A 26,071-nucleotide genomic window follows, 5' to 3' on the forward strand; every position below is an offset into this window, starting at 1 on the left:
CGCCCATCCCAAGTGCGGATTGTCTGCAATACTTGTACATAGTTATTGTTACAAAAATCGGGTTATTATTGTTGTGAGCCATCTTTTCAGAGGCTCCGCTGTTATCATGCTGTTAACTGGGTTCAGATCACAGGTTGTACAGTGTGATTGGTGTGGCTGGTATGAGTCTTACCCGGGATTCAAAATCCTTCCTTATTGTGTACGCTCGTCCGGGCACAGTATCCTAACTGAGGCTTGGAGGAGGGTCATAGGGGGAGGAGCCAGTGCACACCACCTGATCCTAAAGCTTTTACTTTTGTGCCCTGTCTCCTGCGGAGCCGCTATTCCCCATGGTCCTGACGGAGTCCCCAGCATCCACTACGGACTACGAGAAATAGAATTATCGGTAAGTAAATTCTTATTTTTAATTTTATTATGTGTATATTGATACTGGCCGGTATCTTACTGTATTAATTGTGCATATTTATAAGTTAAAATTTATTTTATACAAAGTGAGAAGCGCTGTCTTATTTGGTTGTTTGGTTTTTTACATTTTGGGGAAATTGGGATCAGTTCCCTGAGATCAGCTGCTTTCACTTTGTAAGTGACAGCGCCAGGTGTATAAATTGATATACGTAGCCAGCTAGTATTGTTGTTAAGGGGCTGGGGAGCAGCGGGAAGGGGCGGAGCTTAGTCTCCTCAAGGGAGTCGGCGCCATTTTCTAAAAAATCCCCGCCAGGACTTGCAGTGCAGTAAGATGGAGGGGGGACAAGGTGTCATATAGCATTAAGTTTGAGAATGGTCGCATATTCCTTGTAGTAAGACATGATTTTCCTGTTTCCCTGCTCATTTACCCGCTATCGCTTGGTCGACATGTGTCGGCAGATGTGGGGGCTTTGTCGAACCGCTGTGGGGTAAACTGTCGGCTTCGCCGGTGCATGGCGATGCTTGATTGGGGAGATTAAGTTTTAGAAGAGTGGTGTTTGTATGCCTGAAACAGTAAACACGATAAGGAAGATACTGTTGTGGGTGGATGCCCTGTCGGCATCAACGATATTTGCAGGATGGAAAAAAAAAAAAAAAAAAATCTGTCTGTTATTGCCTGGTACCTGTAGGTAATGGTATATGTATATTTATAGGTATATGTAGGGGGAGTGGTATCAAAATGGTTTGGAATGTTTCCCTAAGACCCCTCGGGGTTCCAAGAGTATTCTTATTAAGTTTGCCCGCTTATATTCCTGCGGTCGACATTTACTAGGTTTCGGTCAACCTTAACGTTCCTGCTAGATCCACATCGGGGGTATGTCGGTACATGGTCATACACGTTAACAACACATTACTCTCCCTAAGGACCTGATAGGTCTGGGCAATCCATTATATCTATATGTGTGTATATGTAGCTATATTTTATATACGCATGGGTACAAGGTATGTGTTTTATTGTGTATTACATGATGTATATCCATGAATCCTGAAATAATGGTATTCTTATCATGTGCTGATCGCTCTGTTGATTAAGCTCTAGATGGGCCGTGACGAGTTGGTTTTCGATCCTCTCGAGGAGTCCGAATATTAATCTCTTCGCAACGCAGAGAGAAAATTATGACAGTCAACTCCTGGTCGACGCAGAGCCCGGTCGCAAAAGAGCATACACAGGCAGCTAAGTGAAATTTTTATTTCTATATTTTAACCTTATTTGCTCTGTTTGCACTTGAGAAAGTGTTGTGTTAGGGTAAGCAGCCGATGGTATTACCCTACTCAGAATGGGTAGCCTTGCCTATGTTTGTTCTACCTTGTACCAACTACCAATACAGCAGGCTGCCTCGTGACAGCGGGAGGTGTGACCGGAAACATGCGGAGGAGGTACCAGGGAAAAGCTGGAAGGAGGTGTACAACTGTGGGTGTGCCCTCTGTTCAGTCAATCTCGGCGGATTCCTCTGGTAAGTCTAATTTCGTGAGTTAGCCTCCTTCACGATGCGTTCGTTTGTGGGATGCAGTCATTTTTTCCGGTTCGATACCGTTCTTTTTTCCTTTTTCTGTGCAGACAGTGGAAGGTGAAAAGGTAAGTGTTCTGCAGCCTTGTTTGGTTCGCAGAAGTGGATGTCGTTTTCTGTTTCCACTACATCCACCACTAGTCTACTAATTTTCAGTTAGTCCAGGAATAGACTAGGACCTGTGAGTTATTTATAGAATCAAAAGGGGAACATTCTGGGTTACGGTTGTTTCCCCTTACTGTTTTTTCTAATAGATCTTGCCATTCCCCTCTGGAAGGGGAGGTCGTACGCGACGCCATACGGAGGTGTGTCAGGTTCAGGACATTGTATGGTTGTCCTTGTATAAAGGTGCAAATCGTTGTTTCTCTCTGACTGTTCTTCGACACAGGGTTTGGCTGTTGTTCCCAACGACGCAAATGTCGAAAGTGGTTTTCAGAGTAGATGCTGATCGGTTAAGGTTCGGTGTGTCTGAGGATCCAGAGTTGGATCGGCTTTGCTGTGTCACCTCATCAATATGTTCCGTTAATAAAACAGATGGGTGCGATCTAAGAGGTCTTTTTCGGTGAGCAGGTCTTATACCAGAGTGGTTTTCAAGGGACCAGTGGGAAATGTGCTCCAGGTCTCACCTGCGCATGCACCGGAATATAATCCTAACGGCCAGGACATCGCTCCTGTGGTGTCTACTCTGTTTTCTCCTTCTAGAGGAATGAAGGTTCGGGATCCAGGTTTAGATCCTGGTGTCCGTGCATACAGATCTCCGAAGCTGGGGAGCAGTCCTTTGCAGGGGACGTATTTCCTGCGGATAAGGTCAAGTTGGGAAACTTGTCTGCTATAAGCTTTCTTGAATTAGGAGCTATTTTCGACGAACGTATTCTTCGTGTCTACCCGTGTTGGTTCTGCCAGACGACTTGTCAGCAGTGGCGTAAGTAAATCGAGATGGCGGAACAAGGAGCAAAGTGGCAATGGCGGAAGATGCACAGTTTGCAGTTGAGTGGAAAGTCTGGTAAACGCTATATTAGCAGTCTTCGTTCCGGAGGTAAACGACGGAGAAATAGATTTCCTCTGCGGACGCGATATCCAGCCGGGGGAAAAAATTCAGTCTTCATCAAGAAGCTTTCCCAGACGTGACAAGTCTTTGAGGAGTGTCGCAATTGGACATGTTGGCGTCTCGCCTCATCGAGAGGCCTCAGGGAGATTGTTCCAGGTCAGGGGACACTCAAGATATAGCAGTCGACATCCTCGTGACACCGTGGGTGTTTTTAGTCGCTCTAAAAGGCCTCTCCGCTTTTCACTTTTCTGACGGTGGTAAGTGTAAGATGATCAAAGGTTCCGGTGGTCCTCTTGATTCCGGTCTAGCCAGCGAGGGTTGGCTATCCAGGTTTCATGGTTTACTCATAGAAGATTACTGCCCTCTTCCTCTAAGTGAGGTAATGTTACAACAAGTTCAGGGCGTGTATCATGACTTACCGCAGTTGCGTCTGACGGCGGGGCGGTTGAATGCCATATCCTAAGCCGAACGGGGGTTCCCAGTGAAGTCGTTTCCTCAATTCTTCAGGCTAGGAAAGAACTAACGGCAAAACGTTACCACCGTAGTTGGAGTAATTATGTGTCTCGGTGTGTATCCAGGGAGACTCCTATGGAAGTTTTCAGCTAGGTCGTGCTTATCCATACTTTACAAGCTGGTGTGGATGCAAGCCTAATAAGTTTCTTTACAAATTTTCTCTCTTGGAAAGTGGTCATGCTATTAACTTTGACGTCCGCAAGGCGGGTGTCGGAATTCGTGGTTTTGTCTCACAAGAGCCTTGTTTGATCTTTCAGGTGGATAGAGAGGAATTGAGTACTCGGTTGGTAGTTCTACCAAGAGTGGTTTCTGGGTTTCGCAGAAATCGGCCTATTTTGATGTCGGTGGTTACTTAGGCATTAGCTGATTCAAATTCCTTCGATCGAGCCAGGGTTTTGAGTATGTAGGTCGCCAATTTGGCTCAGTTTGGAGGAACAGAGGCTATGTTTGTCTGGTATGTTCCCAGCATGGTTTGGGAGACTGCGTTATGCTGTCTGTTACACGCTGAATCTGTGATGTGGTTTGCCATGTTTGTTCTACGGCTGAATTGCCGTCACCGAAATCGGTGGAGGTCCATTCTTTTGGGAAGATGGGTTTTTCTTGGGCGGATGCCCGAAGGGTCTCGGCGGTTCAACTTTGCCGAGCGGATTCTTGGTCAGTATCAAACGCTTTTGCTATGCTCTACAAGTTTGATACCCTGATTTTTGGGGACACTTTGTTTGCTTATTCGGTGCTGCAGAGTCGTCCGCACTCTCCCGATTTGCTAAAAGGTGCGGGAAAACTTATTGGGCGCTGGAAAGGGAGTGGGCAGCCTAGGGTACACCTCTGGGGTTTTCCTCTTCCCCCACAAATAGAACAAGAAAAAGTGTGAAGTGGTGTAGCCGGGGCGCCCTCTTTCCGTGGTCGTATGTAAGGACCAAAGCAATGGTCACCTTATCAAATAAATGGTGAGCACAATAATGATATGCTGATATGAATTTCGATAAGCCTCAATATAAAAACGTATAATTTAATACAATAGACATTCACATACATAAGTAAAAGCATACCATAATGGTAAGCTAGGAGCCGCAGGTGTTATAAGAGGCAGGGTGGTCGAAGATACACCCTGCTCAGGCTCCTAAGCTTACTGATGGGTCATAAACCCCTGGATGGGTGATGATAAATATTCAAAACAGCTCAAATCACAATTCAAACAAATGTTGGAAAGCATACCAGAGAGGTAGCTAAGGAGCCGCAGGTGTTATAACAAGCAGGGTGGTCCAGACTTCACCCTGCTCTGGCTCCCAAGCTAACCACAAGGTTGATGTCCAATAGATGAAAGGTTCGAGTTCCTAATGGATCAGATAGCCAGCCAACGCGTTTCGAGATCTCCAATCTCTTCCTCAGGGCTTGATGGTGTTACATGTCTCCAGAGATGGCTTTTAAAGATGGTGGAAGGTTGGTTCCGGGTCATAGGTCGCTGAAGCCGGAAGTAGTCTCAAAAATCCTTTTTGGTGAAGTCTGATTCTTGATTGTGGTGTGCTGCTATACTAGTGCTCTTTGGTGAGCATAAGGTGCAGATTTCAGTGAAAACTGGTAAAAACGGCCGGCCGGGCTACCGGAAGTGACCCGGACCGGAAGTACAACACCGGAAGTGACGTACCGGCGTGTATGGCCGATAAACAGCATGCAGAAATTGTAATAGGTGCAGCAAGAATAACTAAGGGTCGAAAAAGAGAGACTTGTCTTAAGTGTGAGTGAAGGAGACCAACTATTAACGATGGTTACTGTGATGTTTGAGATCGGCCGGAAGTGCCGCTCCGACACCGGAAGTGACGCGGCGGTTTGCGTTCCACCGACCGGAAGTGACGCGGTTGTTTGCGTGTCACCGACGGGAAGTGGCGGAGAAGGTAGCTAGGACGGCGGCTATAAGCCCCAGGATTCTATTCATGACAATAGCAATAGAAAAGGTGTAGGTTAACATGTCCTGGGTGCATTGTAAATGAGTGCAGGCAGAGGAGTGGAATGTGGCTTTAACAACTAAAGGCTGGGAAAAAAGGTGGTTGATAATAGATGAGTGCCGACGTTCTAGAATATGTATCCATGACTCCCCCCACAATACTATGATCCATAGTGGAAACATGGGAGTCTACAGTCCGTTGGACAAATAATGTGCATCAAACACAAAGTTATCCCATCTGAACTGTGTATATATAATCAATAAAAAGTCAAATAGTCTCCAGAGATGTAGAAATATGTTCGAGAGATGTCCATAATTCGTCTTCATTTTGATTAATGCTCCATAAGTCCCCGTGACAAAGAAAATAAAGAAAACAAAATATAATTGGTTAAACAATACCATGTAAGGTATCTGACTGGGATACATGTTGACTGATGAACTACATATGCTAATGTAAGAACCATTTAAGTTCAAAATCTTTGTTTAGACCTTTGGTACACAGGGACTGGAGTTTGTAACTCAATTTCATTTCCGCCTTTGCAAGATTTTTTTCTGTATTGCTGTCGCGCCAGGTGGATTTTATGTGCTGTAGTCCCACAAATTTCCTTATGGATGTGTATGAACAATTGTGTTCTGATTTAAAATGTTCCGACAAATTGTGTGTGAGGAGACCTTTTTTATATTGCGCAAATGTTCGCCAAGTCGTGTTTTTAGTGCTCTCGACGTACGTCCAATGTATATCTTTCCACCGGTACACTCCACTAAATAAACAACGTTACTGGTGTGGCAGGTGATGAAATCCTTGATTTTAAAGCTAATGCCATTGACGGTTACTTCTGTGTACTTAGAGGTTTCAGTTTTGATTTGTCGGCATGGAAGACAGAGTCCGCACCTATGGAAACCACTTGTTCTGATGGGGTTGATGTTATTCTGGGGTAAGGCGCTTCGGACTAGTTTGTTCTTTAAATTTGCTGCCTTACGGTAAATAAACATGGTTTTTTTTGGGATGATGTTTTTTAATGTGTCGTCCATACATAGTAAGTTCCAATGTTTTCTAATGATTAGTTCTATTTTTTTGTATTGGTGGTCATATCCTGTAATAAATTACCATTGTGAATGATTGGGGAGTTTTACATCGTTTTTCTTCTGTTTCTTGTTGTGGATAAGAGTGGTCCTATCCTTATTCATCGTTTCTGTCTGAATTAAATTCAAATTTTCAGGTTGATAACCTTTTTCAATGAAGGCGTTACCATTATGGTATGCTTTTACTTATGTATGTGAATGTCTATTGTATTAAATTATACGTTTTTATATTGAGGCTTATCGAAATTCATATCAGCATATCATTATTGTGCTCACCATTTATTTGATAAGGTGACCATTGCTTTGGTCCTTACATACGACCACGGAAAGAGGGCGCCCCGGCTACACCACTTCACACTTTTCCTTGTCCGCACTCTCCCGCCCGTTTTGGAGCTTTGGTATAATCCCCATGGTCCTTTTGGAGTCCCCAGCATCCTCTAGGACGTATGAGAAAATAGGATTTTAGTATCTACCGGTAAATCCTTTTCTCTTAGTCCGTAGAGGATGCTGGGCGCCCGTCCCAGTGCGTACCGTGTCTGCAGTTATTGTTTTTGGTTACACCCTGGTGGTGTGTCTTCTCTGTCAGGTGGTTGCTACTATTGTTCATGCCATGATATGCAGGGTCTTATTTTTTGCTTTTGTGGACACATGGTTTGTGTTACATATTCTCTCAGCATGTGGCTGTGTTGTGTTCATGCCGTGGGCTGGTATTCTACTGAATGCCACGCTCTACGGTGTGTTTGAGGTGTGAGCTGGTATGACACTCACCGTGTTTATAACGATAAATTCTTTCCTCGAAATGTCCATCTCTCCTGGGCACAGTTTTCTAACTGAGGTCTGGAGGAGGGGCATAGAGGGAGGAGCCAGTTCACACCCAGTCTTAAGTCTTTATAGTGTGCCCAAGCTCCTGCGGATCCATCTATACCCCATGGTCCTTTTGGAGTCCCCAGCATCCTCTACGGACTAAGAGAAAAGGATTTACCGGTAGGTACTAAAATCCTATTTTTTAAATCTTGGACTTTCATGTGTAAATCTTGTGATGTCTTGTCCAATGTTTGTATATTAGTTTTAAAGGATTCTTTCTGAAGAATATGAATTTATGACAATATTTTTAAATAAATTGACTATTTTACAAGGATATTATTGTTGGAGAAGGGTTCCAATGTATAGACAGACAGTTAAAAGATAGACAGACAGTCATTAGGTCAACAGCCAAAAGATCAACACGGTCAAAAGGTCGACAAATGCTTTTTAGTTTTTTTTCATGCTTTTACAACTTTGCCTCATTTACTATCCATGTCACAAACTATTACCTTTAGTAACCTTGTGGCGAGAAAAGCAAGCCACCAAGCCTGAGGCATGGCAAGCAAAGCGAGCGCGCGAGAAGCTACATTACATTTAAAAACACATAATAACAAAAAATGTTGTCGACCTTTTGACTGTCGACCATATGGGGTCGACCTAATGACTGTCTATCTTTTAACTGTCTAACTTCTATACCACATCCGGTGGAGAATTGTATTCTACTACACATGATGCATGCATATGAGACAGGTGATGCGCTGGGATTTTTGTTTATAGTTTGTCTTTCCTAAGGGAGAGGAGGATCCCTCATATGCACAATAGCAGCACACCACAAGCAGATACCAAATACTATTACGCAGCGCAGTCTCTAAATATATAAACTATACGGTAATGCCATCTGGAGATAACATTGTCATGTCCTGTCCAAGCTCCAGAATGTGAAGTAAGCATGGGAGCTGCAGTTGCTGTCGGAAATAGAGGGACTACAGCAGATATCGGCAATATCTGCTGAAATCTCTCCATAATACATTTGGGGGATCCCTAATATTTGCAGGAATCTCCCAAAATACACTGCAAATATTATTTTATAAATAGAGTTGGATATACAGTATACACTTTGCTCTGTTTGAGCTCACAGTTTTCCAATATCACCTTGAAAAGGAGGCTTATATGACTGCCCTGTGCAGTTGGAGGATCATGCATCTTCCTCTATCTATCTGACTTCCTGCTTATCTCCAGTCTCCCGCTTGTTGCATGTAGCCCTGTCCTCACAAACAGTTGCACGGTTGGATAGGTGACTGCCCCTTATCTCCTGAAACAGTGTTCTGCTATGAACATTCTGATTGGCTACAAGCTAAAACCCAAGACCAGCTTATTTTAAAACTGTGGACACAGAATGAAATGAAAGTAAATTTAAAAGAAATCCTTCTCAGTAATGGTTTTTAGCAGAGCACTATGCATACTTGCCTACTCTCCCGGAATGGCCGGGAGGCCCCCGAAATTCGGGTGACCCTCCCGGCCCCCCGGAAAAGTAGGCAAGTCTCCCGATTTCAGGGGACTCCCCCTGCCCGCCCGCCCACTTACCGAGTAAAGTGGGTGGTCCAGGCAGGCGTTGACGCGATTCTTGTTGAATCGCGTCATCGTAGCCACGCCCCCTGCTGTATAATGCCGGTAATAGCGGCATTACACAGCGGTGGGCGTGGCTTACATGACGCGATCCCGCAGCCATGCCCCCGTTCCGCCTCCGCCACGCCTCGTTCCGCTTCTGGCTCGCCTGCCTCTGCATGGCACGTCGCAGCCCGTCCCCCTGCTGAGCCGACCAGGCTGCTCTCTCCCGGAGAGAGCAGCCAAAAAGTCGGCAAGTATGGCACTATGGGCCTGATTCAGCATGGATCGCAAAAGCAAAATCTTTCTGTAATGGGCAAAACCATGTGCACTGCAGGTGGGGCAGATATAACATGTGCAAAAAAGGTTAGATTTGGGTAGAGTGTGTGCAAACTGAAATCTAAATTGCAGTGTAAAAATTAAGCAGCCAGTATTTACCCTGCACAGAAACAAAATAACCCACGCAAACCTAACTCTCCCTGCACATGTTATATCTGCCCCCCTGCAGTGCACATGGTTTTGTCCATTAGAGAGAGATTTTGCTTTTTGCGATCTATGCTGAATCTGGCCCTATATCCATGAAGCAGGGTGAGCAAAAAGTATTATTTCAATCTCCTCCTTAATCCATTAATGTTCCACTTCCTAAATTGGATTGTGGTGCTAGTTAACTAATAAGTTGCAGAATTCTTCCCCATTGGTTAAACAACACTCGCACTGGTACTGTAAGTATATAATACACTAATAATCCTGTGTAAACACAACAGGAATATTACGAATGGATAAGACACTGTGGGTGAATTAGCTCAGTGGGCTTATAAATTATCGTATGTTATATTCCCATAAGTATCACTTACCTTATTACACGTTTCCATTCATCAAAATACATTGGGGGTTATGCAATTAACTGATCATTTCGGAGCTAATGAATTCGCCCCGCTGAATATTCAATTGCGAGCCGTTTTCATCTGTTTGAAGGCATTTTTCGCCAGTGCCTTTTCACCTTTTTTGTAAGTGAAAAGGCATTGGCGATAATGCCTCAAAATTGGCCAAAAAATGGCCTGCGTTTTCAACGGAAAACACGTGAATTCGCCGACATCCTTTGTGGATGGAATTTTGAAAAATCTCTTAGTGGGTGACTGTCACAAAAGCAAACCACTGTCCAAATTTCAAGTTCCCAGTCCTTATGGTTCAGGAGATTTTGTGATGAGTCAGTGGTATTTGCCTTATATATATATATATATATATATATATATATTATAAATTTAAATGTACAAACTCATTTTTGACTCTGCATTCTGTCTCCACCCTTGTAAGGGCAGAGTGACATACCAGTTAAACACAGAAACCCTGTATATAAAAACCAGCTACACGTTTCTGACATTATGAGTGTGTAATATAGGATTCATTACATTTTACCACTTGCCTATACTTAGGAATGTGCGTTACTATATGTGATAATAGGATAGCTTATTGAGCTCTCATCCCCCAGTGTTTGTTCTTTATAACTATACAGTGCTACAACACTGAATTCTGATACAATGTATTTTGATGAATGGAAACGTGTAATAAATGAAGTGATACTTATGGGAATATATAATATACAATAACTTCTTAGCCCACTGAGCTAATTCACCGATTGTGTCTATTTACCCTTCATGGACAGGACCCGGATGTGACATCAAGTGAGGACGTAAGATCTCTTTCGCACTTACAGCATGTTCATCTTTTCTCCACTCTCCTTTTGCTGTAGGGTATTTTTTCTTATTGATGGTCCAGTGTACCCTCTCAGGCTCGCTACGCTTCAGGCCCGGTGTCTCGCTACGCTGCACTCGCCACAGGTTTCTATTTCAAATAGTTGTTGACATGGACCCAGTGCATTATGGGCAATTTCCTCCCACAGTGTCTTATCCATTCATAATATTCCTGTTGTGTTTACACAGGATTATTAGTGTAATATATACTTACCAGTGCAAGTGTTTTTTAACTAATGGGGAAGAATTCTGCAGCTTATTAATTAACAAGCACCACAATATCCAATTTAGGAAGTGGAACATTAATAGATTAAGGAAGATATTGAAATAAATCGATATAAGACGCAACAATATATATAAGGAAGAAAGTAATTACGTGCATTGGCATTTTCACACACAGCATATTTTATGTCACGATTTTCCTGCTCTTTCACTTCTTTCTTTTTCTCAATACTTCGCAGTTTTTAATCAACTTTTAATGAGGAAGTAAAAGTAAAAATTTTTATAAAGGTGCTCAACACCAACACAAATCTTTTTCTTTTTGTCATATGCTCATCATCAGTTGTCATGTGGTAGCACACCCCATGTTAGAATGTGAATTAACCACTTAACTGGCATGGTCAGATTTCATGCAACTGCGCTGTCCCACCCTGTTCCCCCGTTTTTGATGAGGAGATCCATTCTGCAGATGTGCATAATATAATGTTTAAATATTTAGAATAATACTTTTTAAACTTATTAATAAAAAAAAAAAAAACAATGTTATTAACAGTTTTGAATGGAAAAATCGTCAGTTAAGTGGTTTAATCGACGACATCATAATACAATAGTGGGTCATTACCTTTCTCAATCTTTTGATATAGACAAGCATCCTGTACTATTGCCATTTTTCATATTTCTGAGGAAGAAGTTTTCAAAAAGGGACTGAAACTTGGCAGCTGTGCTGCTCTGTGACATTAGGAAAGATAGTATTAGTTTGAAGAGAGAAAAACTGTTCATACGATTAAAATTAAGAGCAAAAAGGTTTGCTGACCCTTTTTGAAAACTGAAAAACTTAGTAGCTATAATCCTATGTACAGTAAGTGTTGCTTGTTGGCGTCAAACATCCACTACAGGTTGCAGCATTTTTCTCAGTGATTGTGAAGATGGCTGCATTGGATGCTAAGAGAATATTGTAATTCCTGCTGTAGAAAACTGATAGATATAAACTGATGTTTCTACTTATTACGTGACAATAGTTTCCCATTTAATGAGGAGATCTTTAATATGAACTCTCTAGGAAACAAGCTGATAGATGAGAAGATGGAGAAAATACAAGCGCGGTTGGAGCGTGGTGAGGAGATACAAGGAGAGTACCTGACATATCTACTGTCAAGTGGCAAACTGACCAATAAGGAGGTGTATGGCAGTGTGGCCGAGTTGCTACTGGCTGGTGTGGATACGGTATTTATCTAATAAACCTCTTATCAGTAAAATGTTGTTATAATATGCATTTCCAGCTTAGCTTTTCACTACCTTTGTTTTCACCTACTAGATGCTATGATATTACATAAAAGTTAAGAAGGCATTGCTTTCAAAGTGACAGTTAACATACTTAAAGTCACTTAGCATGTTGTGTTGATCTTCCCGTCTCCAAACAGAAGTCACTCCATTTTCCTATTCATTTGAATTGAGTCTTGCTTAAAGTGTGACCGTTGCCTTCACAAAATGATCAGGTAGCCATTTTATAATTGTATCCTCATGAATATGGTTACATGTTGGGGGGTGTTATCATTAGGTCTCTTGTGAAGGCAGTACTTGGCTGTGACATCATTGCTGAGTATCATGCTGTCAGAGTTTCAATGGCACTCAATGTTTTATGCACCTACTTACAATTGGCAATTTTGTATATTTGTGGAAAAGACGCTTGTTTGCAGGAGCCTCACAGTTGCATCTCTCTGTATAACATAAAGTTATCTAGAAGTACTGAGAAATAAAAAGTTCAATTCAATTCATGAAGGAAAAATATTTAATGCCTAAGAACAAACAGTACTCCAAATTTGCACTTAGAAGGCATGAACATAACTTTGTCTTTAGTAGTATCTTCTGTGTAGAAGGTAAAAATGTAATTTTACTATGTTTAGTCTTTTCTGTATCAAAAGTACGGGTGTGCATTTGCTGTTTAATGAAATTATTTTGTTTGCAGTATAGCTACTAAAGTTTAATAGGCTTACAAGAATAAAGAAAAAGAAGTTGTACTGCCTGTAACACAACATTTTATGTCCTGGGTGACCATTCTCAACATCTCAGAATTATAGAGAACAGGGTGATAGTTTAATATTTAAATGAAGCAGCTCAATAATGGGATTTATTAATTAATTAAATTATAGCCCTTAGGCTGAGACCAAGCGCTGATGTTGGTGTTGTGCAGTGAGGACAAGCATGTAAACAATACAAGAATAATAGTAATAATTATAATGAAATAGTAAAAAAAAAAAAATGACAATAGAAAACATTCTCTGCCTCATTCCATTTTCCAATTCAAAACTGAGGGGGTCATTCAGACTGGATCGCCTGCAGCGGCAGCGATCGCAGTCTGAAGCCCTTTGGGGAGTGCGCACGCGCAGCGGGCACACTGCGCATGCACACCCCGGGAGGCCCAGTGAGATGCAAAAGCATCTCAGGGCTGCGATCGCCTCTTTCTGATTGACAGGTAGAGGCGGTCGCAGGGCGAAAGCGGGCATATTAAGGGTGTGCGGACAACGCAGGTGTGTCCGGACCGTTGCGTGCTGCGGTGTCTGCGTGACGTCACACGCAGTCCCTGCCACCCTGGATGTGGCGGGTAGCCGCCTGCCAGTGTAGCTAGGCTGCGAAGGCAGGGAGCTACTCAGTGGGTGCAAAAGCATCGCTGCCATGCAATGCTTTTGCACCCGTACGGTGGGGGGGGGGTCAGACATGCGGTGCTGGACGTCCTCCCGCATGTCTGAGTAACTGATTGTAGATCTGCTAAACGATCAGATCTGACTGACCCCCTGAGTTGGCAGACTATTCGTTATGACCAAAGATGAGAGCCGGGAATACCAACAAAAAGCGTGGAGAACATAAAAGACCATGAATCATGGTTGAACGCTCACTGCACCTGCACATCCAAGGCCAGGATAACTGAAGGAATCTTTCCGGTGTTAATATAGTGTATTAAAACAATAGTACATCTAGTATTATCCGAGGCTTGATGGATAGGAACTAATCAAACTTAATACAGAGAGACAAAAAAGGTTAGCACTCCATTGAGTCTATTAGCTAAAATTTTAGCGAATAATTTGAGACTGGTATTAATCAGGAAAATTGGACGATAATTATAGCATAAAGATGGGTCTTTATCTGGCTTGGGCATGGCAGGGTGGAACTGGGCCTCATGCAAAACTGCATTAAATAATCTGTGAGGAAAGCTGTAAGGAAAATGACTTAGCATAGGCAATTGAGAACCCATCAGGACTGGGTGCTTTAGACAATTTCTGCGGCATGATTGCAAGAGTAAATTCTTCCTGGATGACACATGCATTCAGAGAAGGTCGAAGACTCTGTAGTGATTTTGCATATTCCCTGAATATGTGAAGATGTGTCATTGTAAAGAGCCTTCTAATATTACACAAAAGTATAATTTGTCTGTGTAGGGCTATAGACTAATGGGGTCATTGTGACCTGATCGCTCGCTGCAGTTCATCACAGCGCAGCGATCAGGTCACAACTGCGCGTGCGCCGGCGCATGGCTGACAACAGACGGCTGTCATTGCCTAGCGATCGTTTCTGCCTGATTGACAGGCAGAGGCGGTCACTGGGCGGGAGGGGGCAGCGGTCTGGCCAACGCAGGCGTGACCGGACCGTGCTGGGGGCGGGCCACAGCAGCTGCGTGACATCAGGCAGCGATGAATAACTCCCGGGCAGCGATGAGTAACTCCCGTCCAGCCGCAGGAGCTGCACTGACTGAGAGTTATTCTTCAAGTACAAAAGCATCACCGCTGTGCGATGCTTTTGTACTTATGCAGGGGCCCGGCCTGACATGCGGGGCAGACTAGCCCTGGCCTGGGCGTCCCCCCCGCATGTCAGTGTAAGGGATCGTAGCTGTGCTAAATTTTGTACTTATGTATCGGCCCGGCCTGACATGCGGGACAGACTAGCCCTGGGCTGGGCGTCCCCCCCGTATGTCAGTGTAAGGAATCGTAGCTGTGCTAAATTTAGCACAGTTACGATCAGGTCAGAATGACCCCCTATATTCCTAGAGCAATCTCTAATGGAGTGGATGGTCTGAGAAGCCTTTTTTTTCAGCAATGAAGGCTCCTCTTGACACAGTCAGCCAAAAGTGCTTGCAGCTCAGCGCATTTCATAGACAATTGAGCTACAGATGTGTCATCATACATTAATGCTGCAGTCGCAACAAACAGCCCCTCTTGGTACGGCAGGTCCCATGAGACTCTGCTAGTGTATGGCATCTTTTTTGCATCTATTTTTGCTGAAAATGCATCTTAGTCACAATGCTATGCATCGGGAGACTGTGCTGTTTGATATGTGACACTTGTACATACAGTATGAGTCAGTGCTCATCTTTGCCGCTAGCTGCAGCCAATGTGACTCGTTTGTTGAGACTAGCATATCCGCAGGTGGGCTCGGGCACTGCGTATGCACCTGCGAACCCATGGTGTGCACGCTCTTGCAGCTGAGCTGCATGCAGGTGCGAATAATCGCACCCACCGTGAATACGCACCTATCGACCATGATCAGGAAGGACACATCTGTTCTGTATATCTATGTGCAACTGAGTCTCTGAATCTTCATAGAAAGTGATATGATGCAGTAGCAGTGGCTTTTTGCATGTCCGTTCCTTTGTGAATCATATACAGACTCCGTTGCACACAGATATACACGGTTAAGTCACATTATTATGTCAAAGTCGAAAAATATAGCTACCTATGATGCCTTGTACTAACCCCATGCGCTTGCCCGCTGCACGTGCACATTCTCTCCCGTGCGTGCGCATATTCGCAGTTGCGTGACGGCGCCTCCACGGTCGTGCGCTCAGGCGCGTGGTATGTGCATTTACGGTAGAGTTTGTGTGCGTCTGGCGGGCGACTCGATCGTTACATAGTTAATCCAAATAGTGTATTTTATAGGTTATGGTCCCCTTAAAAATATCAGTAAGTTTGTTTAGTGTAACTTGTTCATGGACAGAGAAATCCCTCTTTACATGATACGAAGGGTCAGACAGGTTTTGAGCAGTGGTGTTTAGTATGCAACGGTAGAGTATATTGTTAGTAACATTCCGGTATTGGTTTGAAAAAGATTAATCGCTCCTGCGAATAGTTATGCTTATAAGAAGTTTATGGACATTGACTGTATTTGCAATTCATTATCCATGCGGCGGGAATCCTGAGATTCCCTCCCACCTGAGCAGTATGAAAGAGTCACAGCCCACCTGTTTGAATCAACCTATGACCTTTTGTTATAATGTGAAGACAGATTCCTGTGTCCAATGAACAATGAGATTGTAGGGCCCTTTGAAGTGTACTGTATGTAGTGTATATAAGAACAGCCAGCCAGGGCCAGCTCAGTCTACTCTCCACAACGGTTTTCAGCATTGACTAACTAGAGAGCTGGGTCCAGGACTGCGCAGCGATCATTCCCCAGTGTGTAAGTTTTTCTCTGTAACCAACTTATTCTCTGTTTGTATTTGCCATACTCTCTCTCTCTCTCTCTCTCTCTGTTATTGTTTAGGATTAAGAAACTGTTGTATATTGTATAATTTCAGTTATTCTGTTTAGGTGTTTATGTTAGTGCTGTAGTGTATAAGCTGTAACTGTTTTCCCCTTTTACATACTAAAATCATCTAGATAAAGGTTTTGGAACCTTACAAGGTATTGTGTGTATCATTACATTGCTAAGGGTATTCGGAGCGTCTCAATCGCTCAAGCAGCTTTTATATTAACAAGGTTAAGAAGCGTTATATCATTACAGTATAAGTATATCCCTTCATTGTGTTGCATACAAGGTTTACTGTGAGTCATCCTGTGAGCGTCTGCGCCGCTTGTGTTCCTCTTGTGGGCACAGCGTCCGCTACGCTAGTAGCGTAACATTACGGTACTCGGACCGCCTATAGCGTGCTCGATACCCAGCGTAAGCCGTGAGCGAACGTGCCGCACGTGCGTCTCGACCACGGCCTAGCGTCTGCTACGCTAAGTGCGTACCCTTACGGTACCCCGTACTCCCATTGCGTACTGAGTCTCTTACCAATATATAGTGAATGTTATAAGATAAATAATTAGCTTTATCAATTATGACCACCAGCTAATGGCCAGAGAAACCTACGTGTGCAGCAAGGACAGCAGCTAGACGGGCTGAACTGTCATTTTACACACACATCTGGATATGCCCCATGTTCGTTTTGACGGTGAGTTGCTCCTTTGAAGCTTGTCAGTCGGCCCTCATGCACCTTCCTTGCCGAAGTTCAGCTCTCACATGAGTGACAAGTGGTGCTCCACAGTTTCCACATAGGTTATTTGCAATGGTGTGATTTGTCTAGTCACAATACATCTTCACCACAGCCGCACACGAACAGTTCGCAAACTGCTCTGTTTTAGAAATACTACCACCCTTGGCCTAAAGCCAATAATCATCTTTTTGTAACTCAAATAAATCTTCCCTTTTACCCATGTCAGCAACTAGTGATATCGCACACCTTATATACCCACCAAGCCAGCGCACAACACTTGACGTACTTCATGTGCTACGCGCTGCTGACGTCAAATGTAGGAGGTGGTTAATAATGTAACTCGACCATGTAATGTATGTTGCATACAATGACGTAGTTACCATAGGTGCATGGGGTGCTGCTGCTATGGGACCCAGAGCTGAAAGGGGCCCCCCTTTCCTGTCAAAGTTGCGTGCATTATATGGACTGGACAGCGCAGCCTATTTTTAAGCATAATGAAAGGTGCTACCATGAAATATTCTTAAAAATAACATGGAGTATAAGTGAAGTTCATAGCACAAATTTGGCCAAATATATGGGCCCATCCACCACGTCCAGGTGAACTTCATTAGATGGCTCCCTAACATCTCTAATACTAACACAATATATACATTTATCCAGGTCCTACTTTTAAAATCGAGCCCATTCTAATATGTAGTCCGCAATGTAGCAACCTGTTCTAATTAAAATACCTGAGAGTGGATGGGAGGGCTGCCAATACCTAAATGAAAGGAGTCTTACCTTCAAGTGTATAATATATACACAAATATAGAGGAAGAAGGTGGAATAGGACTGCACATCCTATTTGTAAACATAATGAAAGTTGTTACCATGCAGAGGCTTCTAGTACTATACAAGATAAAGAAAAATGCTGATGTACACTCTATGCACTCAGAATACTGATAGTAAAAAAAAAAAATTGGGATAGGGGCCCCTTCAAAATGTTACTATGGGGCTCACAAAGTTCTGGCTACCCCCTTGGTTGCATATCAGATTAATCAGCAGAGTCTCCTGGTGCGTCCTAGAAGCATCGTGTTCAGAGCCGGATTTAAACCTTATGGGGCCTTGGCAAGATACGGGTTTGGGGCCCTCTTCTTTCAAACAATCCATAGCACTATATTTTCATTCCTGATTGAATTAAGCTGATTAGTCCAATTAGTACCCTCAACCCCCCAAGCAATCAGAGGAAAAATGTAGATAGATAATTGTGCTAATTGAAAACAAACCACCAAGTGTATAATTATGACTGAATAGACATACACACCATTCTTAGGGGATAATTCAGAGTTAAACGTAGATGTGCATCCCGGGTGGCAACGGCTGCGTGTGACATCACGCAGCCGCCGCGGCCCGTCCTCCGCATGGTCCGGGCACGCCTGCGTTTCCCGGAACATGCCCCCAAAACGGCGGCCAAACGCTGCCTGCCTGCCCCCTCCCGCCCAGCGAACGCAACTGCCTGTCAATTAGGCAGAGGCAATCGCTGGGCTGAGATGCCGATAGTATCTCTAACATGCGCACTGCGGCACATGCGCAGTTCATACCTGATCGCCCGCTGTGCGAAATTGCACAGCAGCAATCAGGTCTGAATTAGCCCCTTATTAAGAAATAAATGTAATTTTCTCTTACGTCCTAGAGGATACTGGGGTCCACATTAGTACCATGGGGTTTAGATGGGTCCACTAGGAGCCATGGACACTTTAAGAAATCAGTAGTGTGGGCTGGCTCCTCTCTCTATGCCCCTCCTACCAGACTCAGTTTAGAAAATGTGCCCAGAGGAGCCGGTCACGCTTTGGAGAGCTCCTGAAGAGTTTTCCACCTTTATTTTAAATGTTTGTTTCTCTATCGTCCTAGTGGATGCTGGGGTTCCTGAAAGGACCATGGGGAATAGCGGCTCCGCAGGAGACAGGGCACAAAAAGTAAAGCTTTAGGATCAGGTGGTGTGCACTGGCTCCTCCCCCTATGACCCTCCTCCAAGCCTCAGTTAGGTTTTTGTGCCCGGCCGAGAAGGGTGCAATCTAGGTGGCTCTCCTAAAGAGCTGCTTAGAAAAGTTTAGCTTAGGTTTTTTATTTTACAGTGAGTCCTGCTGGCAACAGGATCACTGCATCAAGGGACTTAGGGGAGAAGAAGTGAACTCACCTGCGTGCAGGATGGATTGGCTTCTTTGGCTACTGGACATTAGCTCCAGAGGGACGATCACAGGTACAGCCTGGATGGTCACCGGAGCCTCGCCGCCGGCCCCCTTGCAGATGCTGAAAAGAGAAGAAGGTCCAGAATCGGCGGCAGAAGACTCCTCAGTCTTCTTAAGGTAGCGCACAGCACTGCAGCTGTGCGCCATTGCTCTCAGCACACTTCACACGGCAGTCACTGAGGGTGCAGGGCGCTGGGGGGGGGGCGCCCTGGGCAGCAATGAAAATCCTTTTTTTGGCAAAAAATACCTCACATATAGCCTCCGGGGCTATATGGAGATATTTAACCCCTGCCAGAATCCATTTTTAAGCGGGAGACGAGCCCGCCGAAAAGGGGGCGGGGCCTATCTCCTCAGCACACAGCGCCATTTCCTCACACAGTTCCGCTGGTCAGGAAGGCTCCCAGGCTCTCCCCTGCACTGCACTACAGAAACAGGGTTAAAACGAGAGGGGGGGCAAAATTTGGCGAAATTGTGATTTTATAAAAGCAGCTATAAGGGAGCACTTATTATAAGGCTATCCCTGTAAAATATAGCGCTTTGGTGTGTGCTGGCAAACTCTCCCTCTGTCTCCCCAAGGGGCTAGTGGGGTCCTGTCCTCTATCAGAGCATTCCCTGTGTGTGTGTGCTATATGTCGGTACGTGTGTGTCGACATGTATGAGGACGATGTTGGTGAGGAGGCGGAGCAAATTGCCTGTAATGGTGATGTCACTCTCTAGGGAGTCGACACCGGAATGGATGGCTTATTTATGGAATTACGTGATAATGTCAACACGCTGCAAGGTCGGTTGGCGACAGGAGACGGCTGGCAAACAAATTAGTACCTGTCCAGGCGTCTCAAACACCGTCAGGGGCGTTAAAACGTCCTTTTACCTCAGTCGGTCGACAGACACAGACACGGACACTGATTTCAGTGTCGACGGTGAAGAAACAAACGTATTTCCCTTTAGGGCCACACGTTACTTGTTAAGGGCAATGAAGGAGGTGTTACATATTTCTGATACTACAAGTACCACAAAAGAGGGTATTATGTGGGATGTGAAAAAACTACCTGTAGTTTTTCCTGAATCAGATAAATTAAATGAAGTGTGTGATGATGCGTGGGTTCCCCCCGATAGAAAATTATTGGCGGTATACCCTTTCCCGCCAGAAGTTAGGGCGCGGTGGGAAACACCCCTTAGGGTGGATAAGGCGCTCACACGCTTATCAAAACAAGTGGCGGTACCGTCTATAGATAGGGCCGTCCTCAAGGAGCCAGCTGACAGGAGGCTGGAAAATATCATAAAAAGTATATACACACATACTGGTGTTATACTGCGACCACCGATCGCCTCAGCCTGGATGTGCAGAGCTGGGGTGGCTTGGTCGGATTCCCTGACTAAAAATATTGATACCCTTGACAGGGACAGTATTTTATTGACTATAGAGCATTTAAAGGATGCATTTCTATATATACGAGATGCACAGAGGAATATTTGCACTCTGGCATCAAGAGTAAGTGCGATGTCCATATCTGCCAGAAGATGTTTATGGACACGACAGTGGTCAGGTGATGCAGATTCCAAACGGCACAAAGGTGTATTGCCGTATAAAGGAAGACGAGTTATTTGGGGTCGGTCCATCGGACCTGGTGGCCACGGCAACTGCTGGAAAATCCACCGTTTTTACCCTAAGTCACATCTCTGCAGAAAAAGACACCGTCTTTTCAGCCTCAGTCCTTTCGTCCCTATAAGAGTCATATCTGCCCAGGGATAGAGGAAAGGGAAGAAGACTGCAGCAGGCAGCCCATTCCCAGGAACAGAAGCCTTCCACCGCTTCTGCCAAGCTCTCAGCATGACGCTGGGACCGTACAGGACCCCTGGATCCTACAAGTAGTATCCCAGGGGTACAGATTGGAATGTCGAGACGTTTCCCCCTCGCAGGCTCCTGAAGTCTGCTTTACCAAGGTCTCCCTCCGACAAGGAGGCAGTATGGGAAACAATTCACAAGCTGTATTCCCAGCAGGTGATAATCAAATTACCCCTCCTACAACAAGGAAAGGGGTATTATTCCACACTATATTGTGGTACTGAAGCCAGAAGGCTAGGTGAGACCTATTCTAAATCTAAAAAATTTGAACACTTACAAAGGTTCAAATCAAGATGGAGTCACTCAGAGCAGTGATAACGAACCAAGAAGAAGGGGACTATATAGTGTCCCGGGACATCAGGGATGCTTACCTCCATGTCCCAAATTTGCCCTTCTCACTAAGGGTACTTCAGGTTCGTGGTACAGAACTGTCACTATCAGTTTCAGACGCTGCCGTTTGGATTGTCCACGGCACCCCGGGTCTTTACCAAGGTAATGGCCGAAATGATGATTCTTCTTCGAAGAAAAGGCGTCTTAATTATCCCTTACTTGGACGATCTCCTGATAAGGGCAAAGTCCAGGGAACAGTTGGAGGTCGGAGTAGCACTATCTCGGATACTGCTACAACAGCACGGGTGGATTCTAAATATTCCAAAATCGCAGCTGATCCCGACGACACGTCTGCTGTGCCTAGGGATGATTCTGGACACAGTCCAGAAAAAGGTGTTTCTCCCGGAAGAGAAAGCCAGGGAGTTATCCGAGCTAGTCAGGAACCTCCTAAAACCAGGAAAAGTGTCAGTGCATCATTGCACAAGGGTCCTGGTAAAAATGGTGGCTTCCTACGAAGCAATTCCATTCGGCAGATTTCACGCAAGAACTTTTCAGTGGGATCTGCTGGACAAATGGTCCGGATCGCATCTTCAGATGCATCAGCGGATAACCCTATATCCAAGGACAAGGGTGTCTCTCCTGTGGTGGTTACAGAGTGCTCATCTTCTAGAGGGCCGCAGATTCGGCATTCAGGATTGGATGCTGGTGACCACGGAGGCCAGCCCGAGAGGCTGGGGAGCAGTCACACAAGGAAAAAATTTCCAGGGAGTGTGATCAAGTCTGGAGACTTTTCTCCACATAAATATACTGGCTAAGGGTAATTTTATAATGCTCTAAGCTTAGCAAGACCTCTGCTTCAAGGTCAGCCGGTATTGATCCAGTGGGAAAAACATCACGGCAGTCGCCCACGTAAACAGACAGGGCGGCACAAGAAGCAGGAGGGCAATGGCAAAAACTGCAAGGACTTTTCGCTGGGCGGAAAATCATGTGATAGCACTGTCAGCAGTGTTTCATTCCGGGAATGGAAACTGGGAAGCAGACTTCCTCAGCAGGCACGACCTCCACCCGGGAGAGTGGAAACTTCATCGGGAAGTTTTTCCACATGATTGTGAACCGTTGGGAAATACCAAAGGTGGACATGATGGCGTCCCGTCTGAACAAAAAACGGGACAGGTATTGCGCCAGGTCAAGAGACCCTCAGGCAATAGCTGTGGACGTTCTGGTAACACCGTGGGTGTACCAGTCGGTGTATGTGTTCCCTCCTCTGCTTCTCATACCTAAGGTACTGAGAATTATAAGACGTAGAGGAGTAAGAACTATACTCATGGCTCCGGATTGGCCAAGAAGGACTTGGTACCCGGAACTTCAAGAGATGCTCACAGAGGACTTATGGCCTCTGCCGCTAAGAAGGGACTTGCTTCAGCAAGTACCATGTCTGTTCCAAGACTTACCGCAGCTGCGTTTGACGGCATGGCGGTGGAACGCCGGATCCTAAGGGAAAAAGGCATTCCGGAAGAGGTCATTCCTACCCTGGTCAAAGCCAGGAAGGAGGTGACCGCACAACATTATCACCACATGTGGCGAAAATATGTTGCGTGGTGTGAGGCCAGGAAGGCCCCACGAAGAAATTTCAACTCGGTCGATTCCTGCATTTCCTGCAAACAGGAGTGTCTATGGGCCTCAAATTGGGGTCCATTAAGGTTCAAATTTCGGCCCTGTCGATTTTCTTCCAGAAAGAATTGGCTTCAGTTCCTGAAGTCCAGAAGTTTGTCAAGGGAGTATTGCATATACAACCCCCTTTTGTGCCTCCAGTGGCACTGTGGGATCTCAACGTAGTTCTGGGATTCCTCAAATCACATTGGTTTAAAACCAGTCAAATCTGTGGATTTGAAGCATCTCACATGAAAAGTGACCATGCTCTTGGCCCTGGCCTGGGCCAGGCGAGTGTCAAATTGGTGGGTTTTTTTCTCAAAAAAAGCCCATATCTGTTTGTCCATTCAGACAGGGCAGAGCTGCGGACTCGTCCCCAGTTCTCTCCCTAAGGTGGTGTCAGTGTTTCACCTGAACCAGCTTATTGTGGTGCCTTGCGCCTACTAGGGACTTGGAGGACTCCAAGTTGCTAGATGTTGTCAGGGCCCTGAAAATATAGGTTCCAGGACGGCTGGAGTCAGGAAAACTGACTTGCTGTTATCCTGTATGCACCCAACAAACTGGGTGCTCTTGCTTCTAAGCAGACTATTGCTAGTTGGATGTGTAATACAATTCAGCTTGCACATTCTGTGGCAGGCCTGCCACAGCCAAAATATGTAAATGCCCATTCCACAAGGAAGGTGGGCTCATCTTGGGCGGCTGCCCGAGGGGTCTCGGCTTTACAACTTTGCCGAGCGGCTACTTAGTCAGGGGCAAACACGTTTGTAAAATCCTACAAATTTGATACCCTGGCTAAGGAGGACCTGGAGTTCTCTCATTCGGTGCTGCAGAGTCATCCGCACTCTCCCGCCCGTTTGGGAGCTTTGGTATAATCCCCATGGTCCTTTCAGGAACCCCAGCATCCACTAGGACGATAGAGAAAATAAGAATTTACTTACCGATAATTCTATTTCTCGGAGTCCGTAGTGGATGCTGGGCGCCCATCCCAAGTGCGGATTATCTGCAATACTTGTACATAGTTACAAAAATCGGGTTATTATTGTTGTGAGCCATCTTTTCAGAGGCTCCGCTGTTATCATACTGTTAACTGGGTTCAGATCACAGGTTGTACAGTGTGATTGGTGTGGCTGGTATGAGTCTTACCCGGGATTCAAAATCCTTCCTTATTGTGTACGCTCGTCCGGGCACAGTATCCTAACTGAGGCTTGGAGGAGGGTCATAGGGGGAGGAGCCAGTGCACACCACCTGATCCTAAAGCTTTACTTTTTGTGCCCTGTCTCCTGCGGAGCCGCTATTCCCCATGGTCCTTTCAGGAACCCCAGCATCCACTACGGACTCCGAGAAATAGAATTATCGGTAAGTAAATTCTTATTTTTTTTCAGTCAGGTCTGTTTTGGCAGCAGTCTGACTGCTTCGTGGGACTTAGGGGGGAGAATGGCCCAACTTCCTTAGAGTTAAGGTTCCCATTTCTCTGCTGACAGGACACTGAGCTCCTGAGGGAGCCATTCGAAAGCCACACTACGGCGCAGCGTACCGTCCCACAGCACGCTGCCACCCCCTAACAGAGCCTGAAGACAGAAGAGTTGTGAGTACAGTGCCGGTTAGCAGGTCGCCGGCGTGGATGGCGGCACAAGGGTTGGAGCACAGCTCTGAGTATAGGCTGCGCTCCAGGGGGCTCAGAAGGCACAGACAGCAGTGTGTCCCGCTGTGAGGGGCGTGCTGAGCCACCATTGATACCCACACTGGCCACAACAATCTAACAGGGGTTTTAACCCTTGGTTGGACATTTATATTACCTCAGGCCAGTATAATAAATGCGGGAAGCCGTGCACCATTACAGGGGGCGGGGCTTCACTCAGAGCGGATCCTACAGCTCTCCGGCGCCATTATCCCTCTGCAGCTCATACAGGCAGCATTCACAGGGATGCGCAGCTCCACCATAAGGACTCCCAAGTCTCCTCAGCGGTACTAGGGGGTCTTAGTGAAGGAGGGGAGCAGTGTTAAGATTATAAGCACTACTGAGGTGTTAGTTCTTGCAACCCAGCTAAGTTTCACTTTTGCTAAAGGGGCGCTGTGTGGCTGGCTCTGACTTCTTTGTCTCTCTGAAGACCCTGCCTACATATACTGTGTTTTCACCTGGTGTCTATGTGTATTTGTGGGTGTCCCTTCACAGTCATGTCCAGGGGCTGTGTTTCTTGTACAGCGGAATGTCTCTCATTCCCTGGCGACTCACTACCCTATACCCAGAATAGTGCTCACTCCCAGTCCAGTGGGGCTGAACCCCCATGGTTAGCTTCCACAAAAGGGATGATTTCTAATATTTCCACTAAACTGTTTCCTAATGAGAAGGAGATGCAATTCTTATGTCAGTCTATGGATAACCTGATAAATAAAGATTCAGCTCACATGCCTGCGTCGCAAGCCTTCGCCATTTGCCCACAAAAGCGTACTCTGGCCCAAATCATGCAGGATGATACTGATCCTGATACATCAAATCCAGAGGAGGGTGAAGTGGATGCGAGGGGGGGGGGGGGGGGGAATGCTGTCCGGTCACAGGGGATTCAGGCCCTCATTGAGGCTATAAGGAATTGTCCTGCACGTTCCTCACAGGACAGAGGAGGTAGAGGAGGAGTCTTATTTTAATACTAACAAGAAATCCTCAGCTACTTTTCCCGCTTCAAAGGATTTGGATGCCCTCTTTGAAGAGGCTTGGGTAAACCCTGACAAGAAATTTCAGATCCCTAAAAGGTTGATTTCTTCCTTTCCCTTTCCATTAGATGATAGGAAGAAGAAATGGGAGAACCTGCCGATTGTGGATGCATCTGTGTCCAGGTT

General features: G+C 45.3%; 1 protein-coding gene across 1 annotated transcript in view; it reads left to right on the forward strand.

Annotated features, from left to right (window-relative positions):
* The window catches only part of LOC134944946 (sterol 26-hydroxylase, mitochondrial-like), a 184,593-nt gene that overhangs the window by 108,745 nt on the left and 49,777 nt on the right, over positions 1-26,071 (forward strand). Inside the window, exon 5 of the mRNA XM_063933893.1 lies at positions 11,999-12,162. Within this exon, the coding sequence (XP_063789963.1) occupies positions 11,999-12,162 (164 nt within the window). The remainder of the gene's footprint in view (positions 1-11,998; positions 12,163-26,071) is intronic.

This window comes from Pseudophryne corroboree, chromosome 7 (assembly GCF_028390025.1).
Source record: "Pseudophryne corroboree isolate aPseCor3 chromosome 7, aPseCor3.hap2, whole genome shotgun sequence".
Classification (NCBI taxonomy): domain Eukaryota; kingdom Metazoa; phylum Chordata; class Amphibia; order Anura; family Myobatrachidae; genus Pseudophryne; species Pseudophryne corroboree.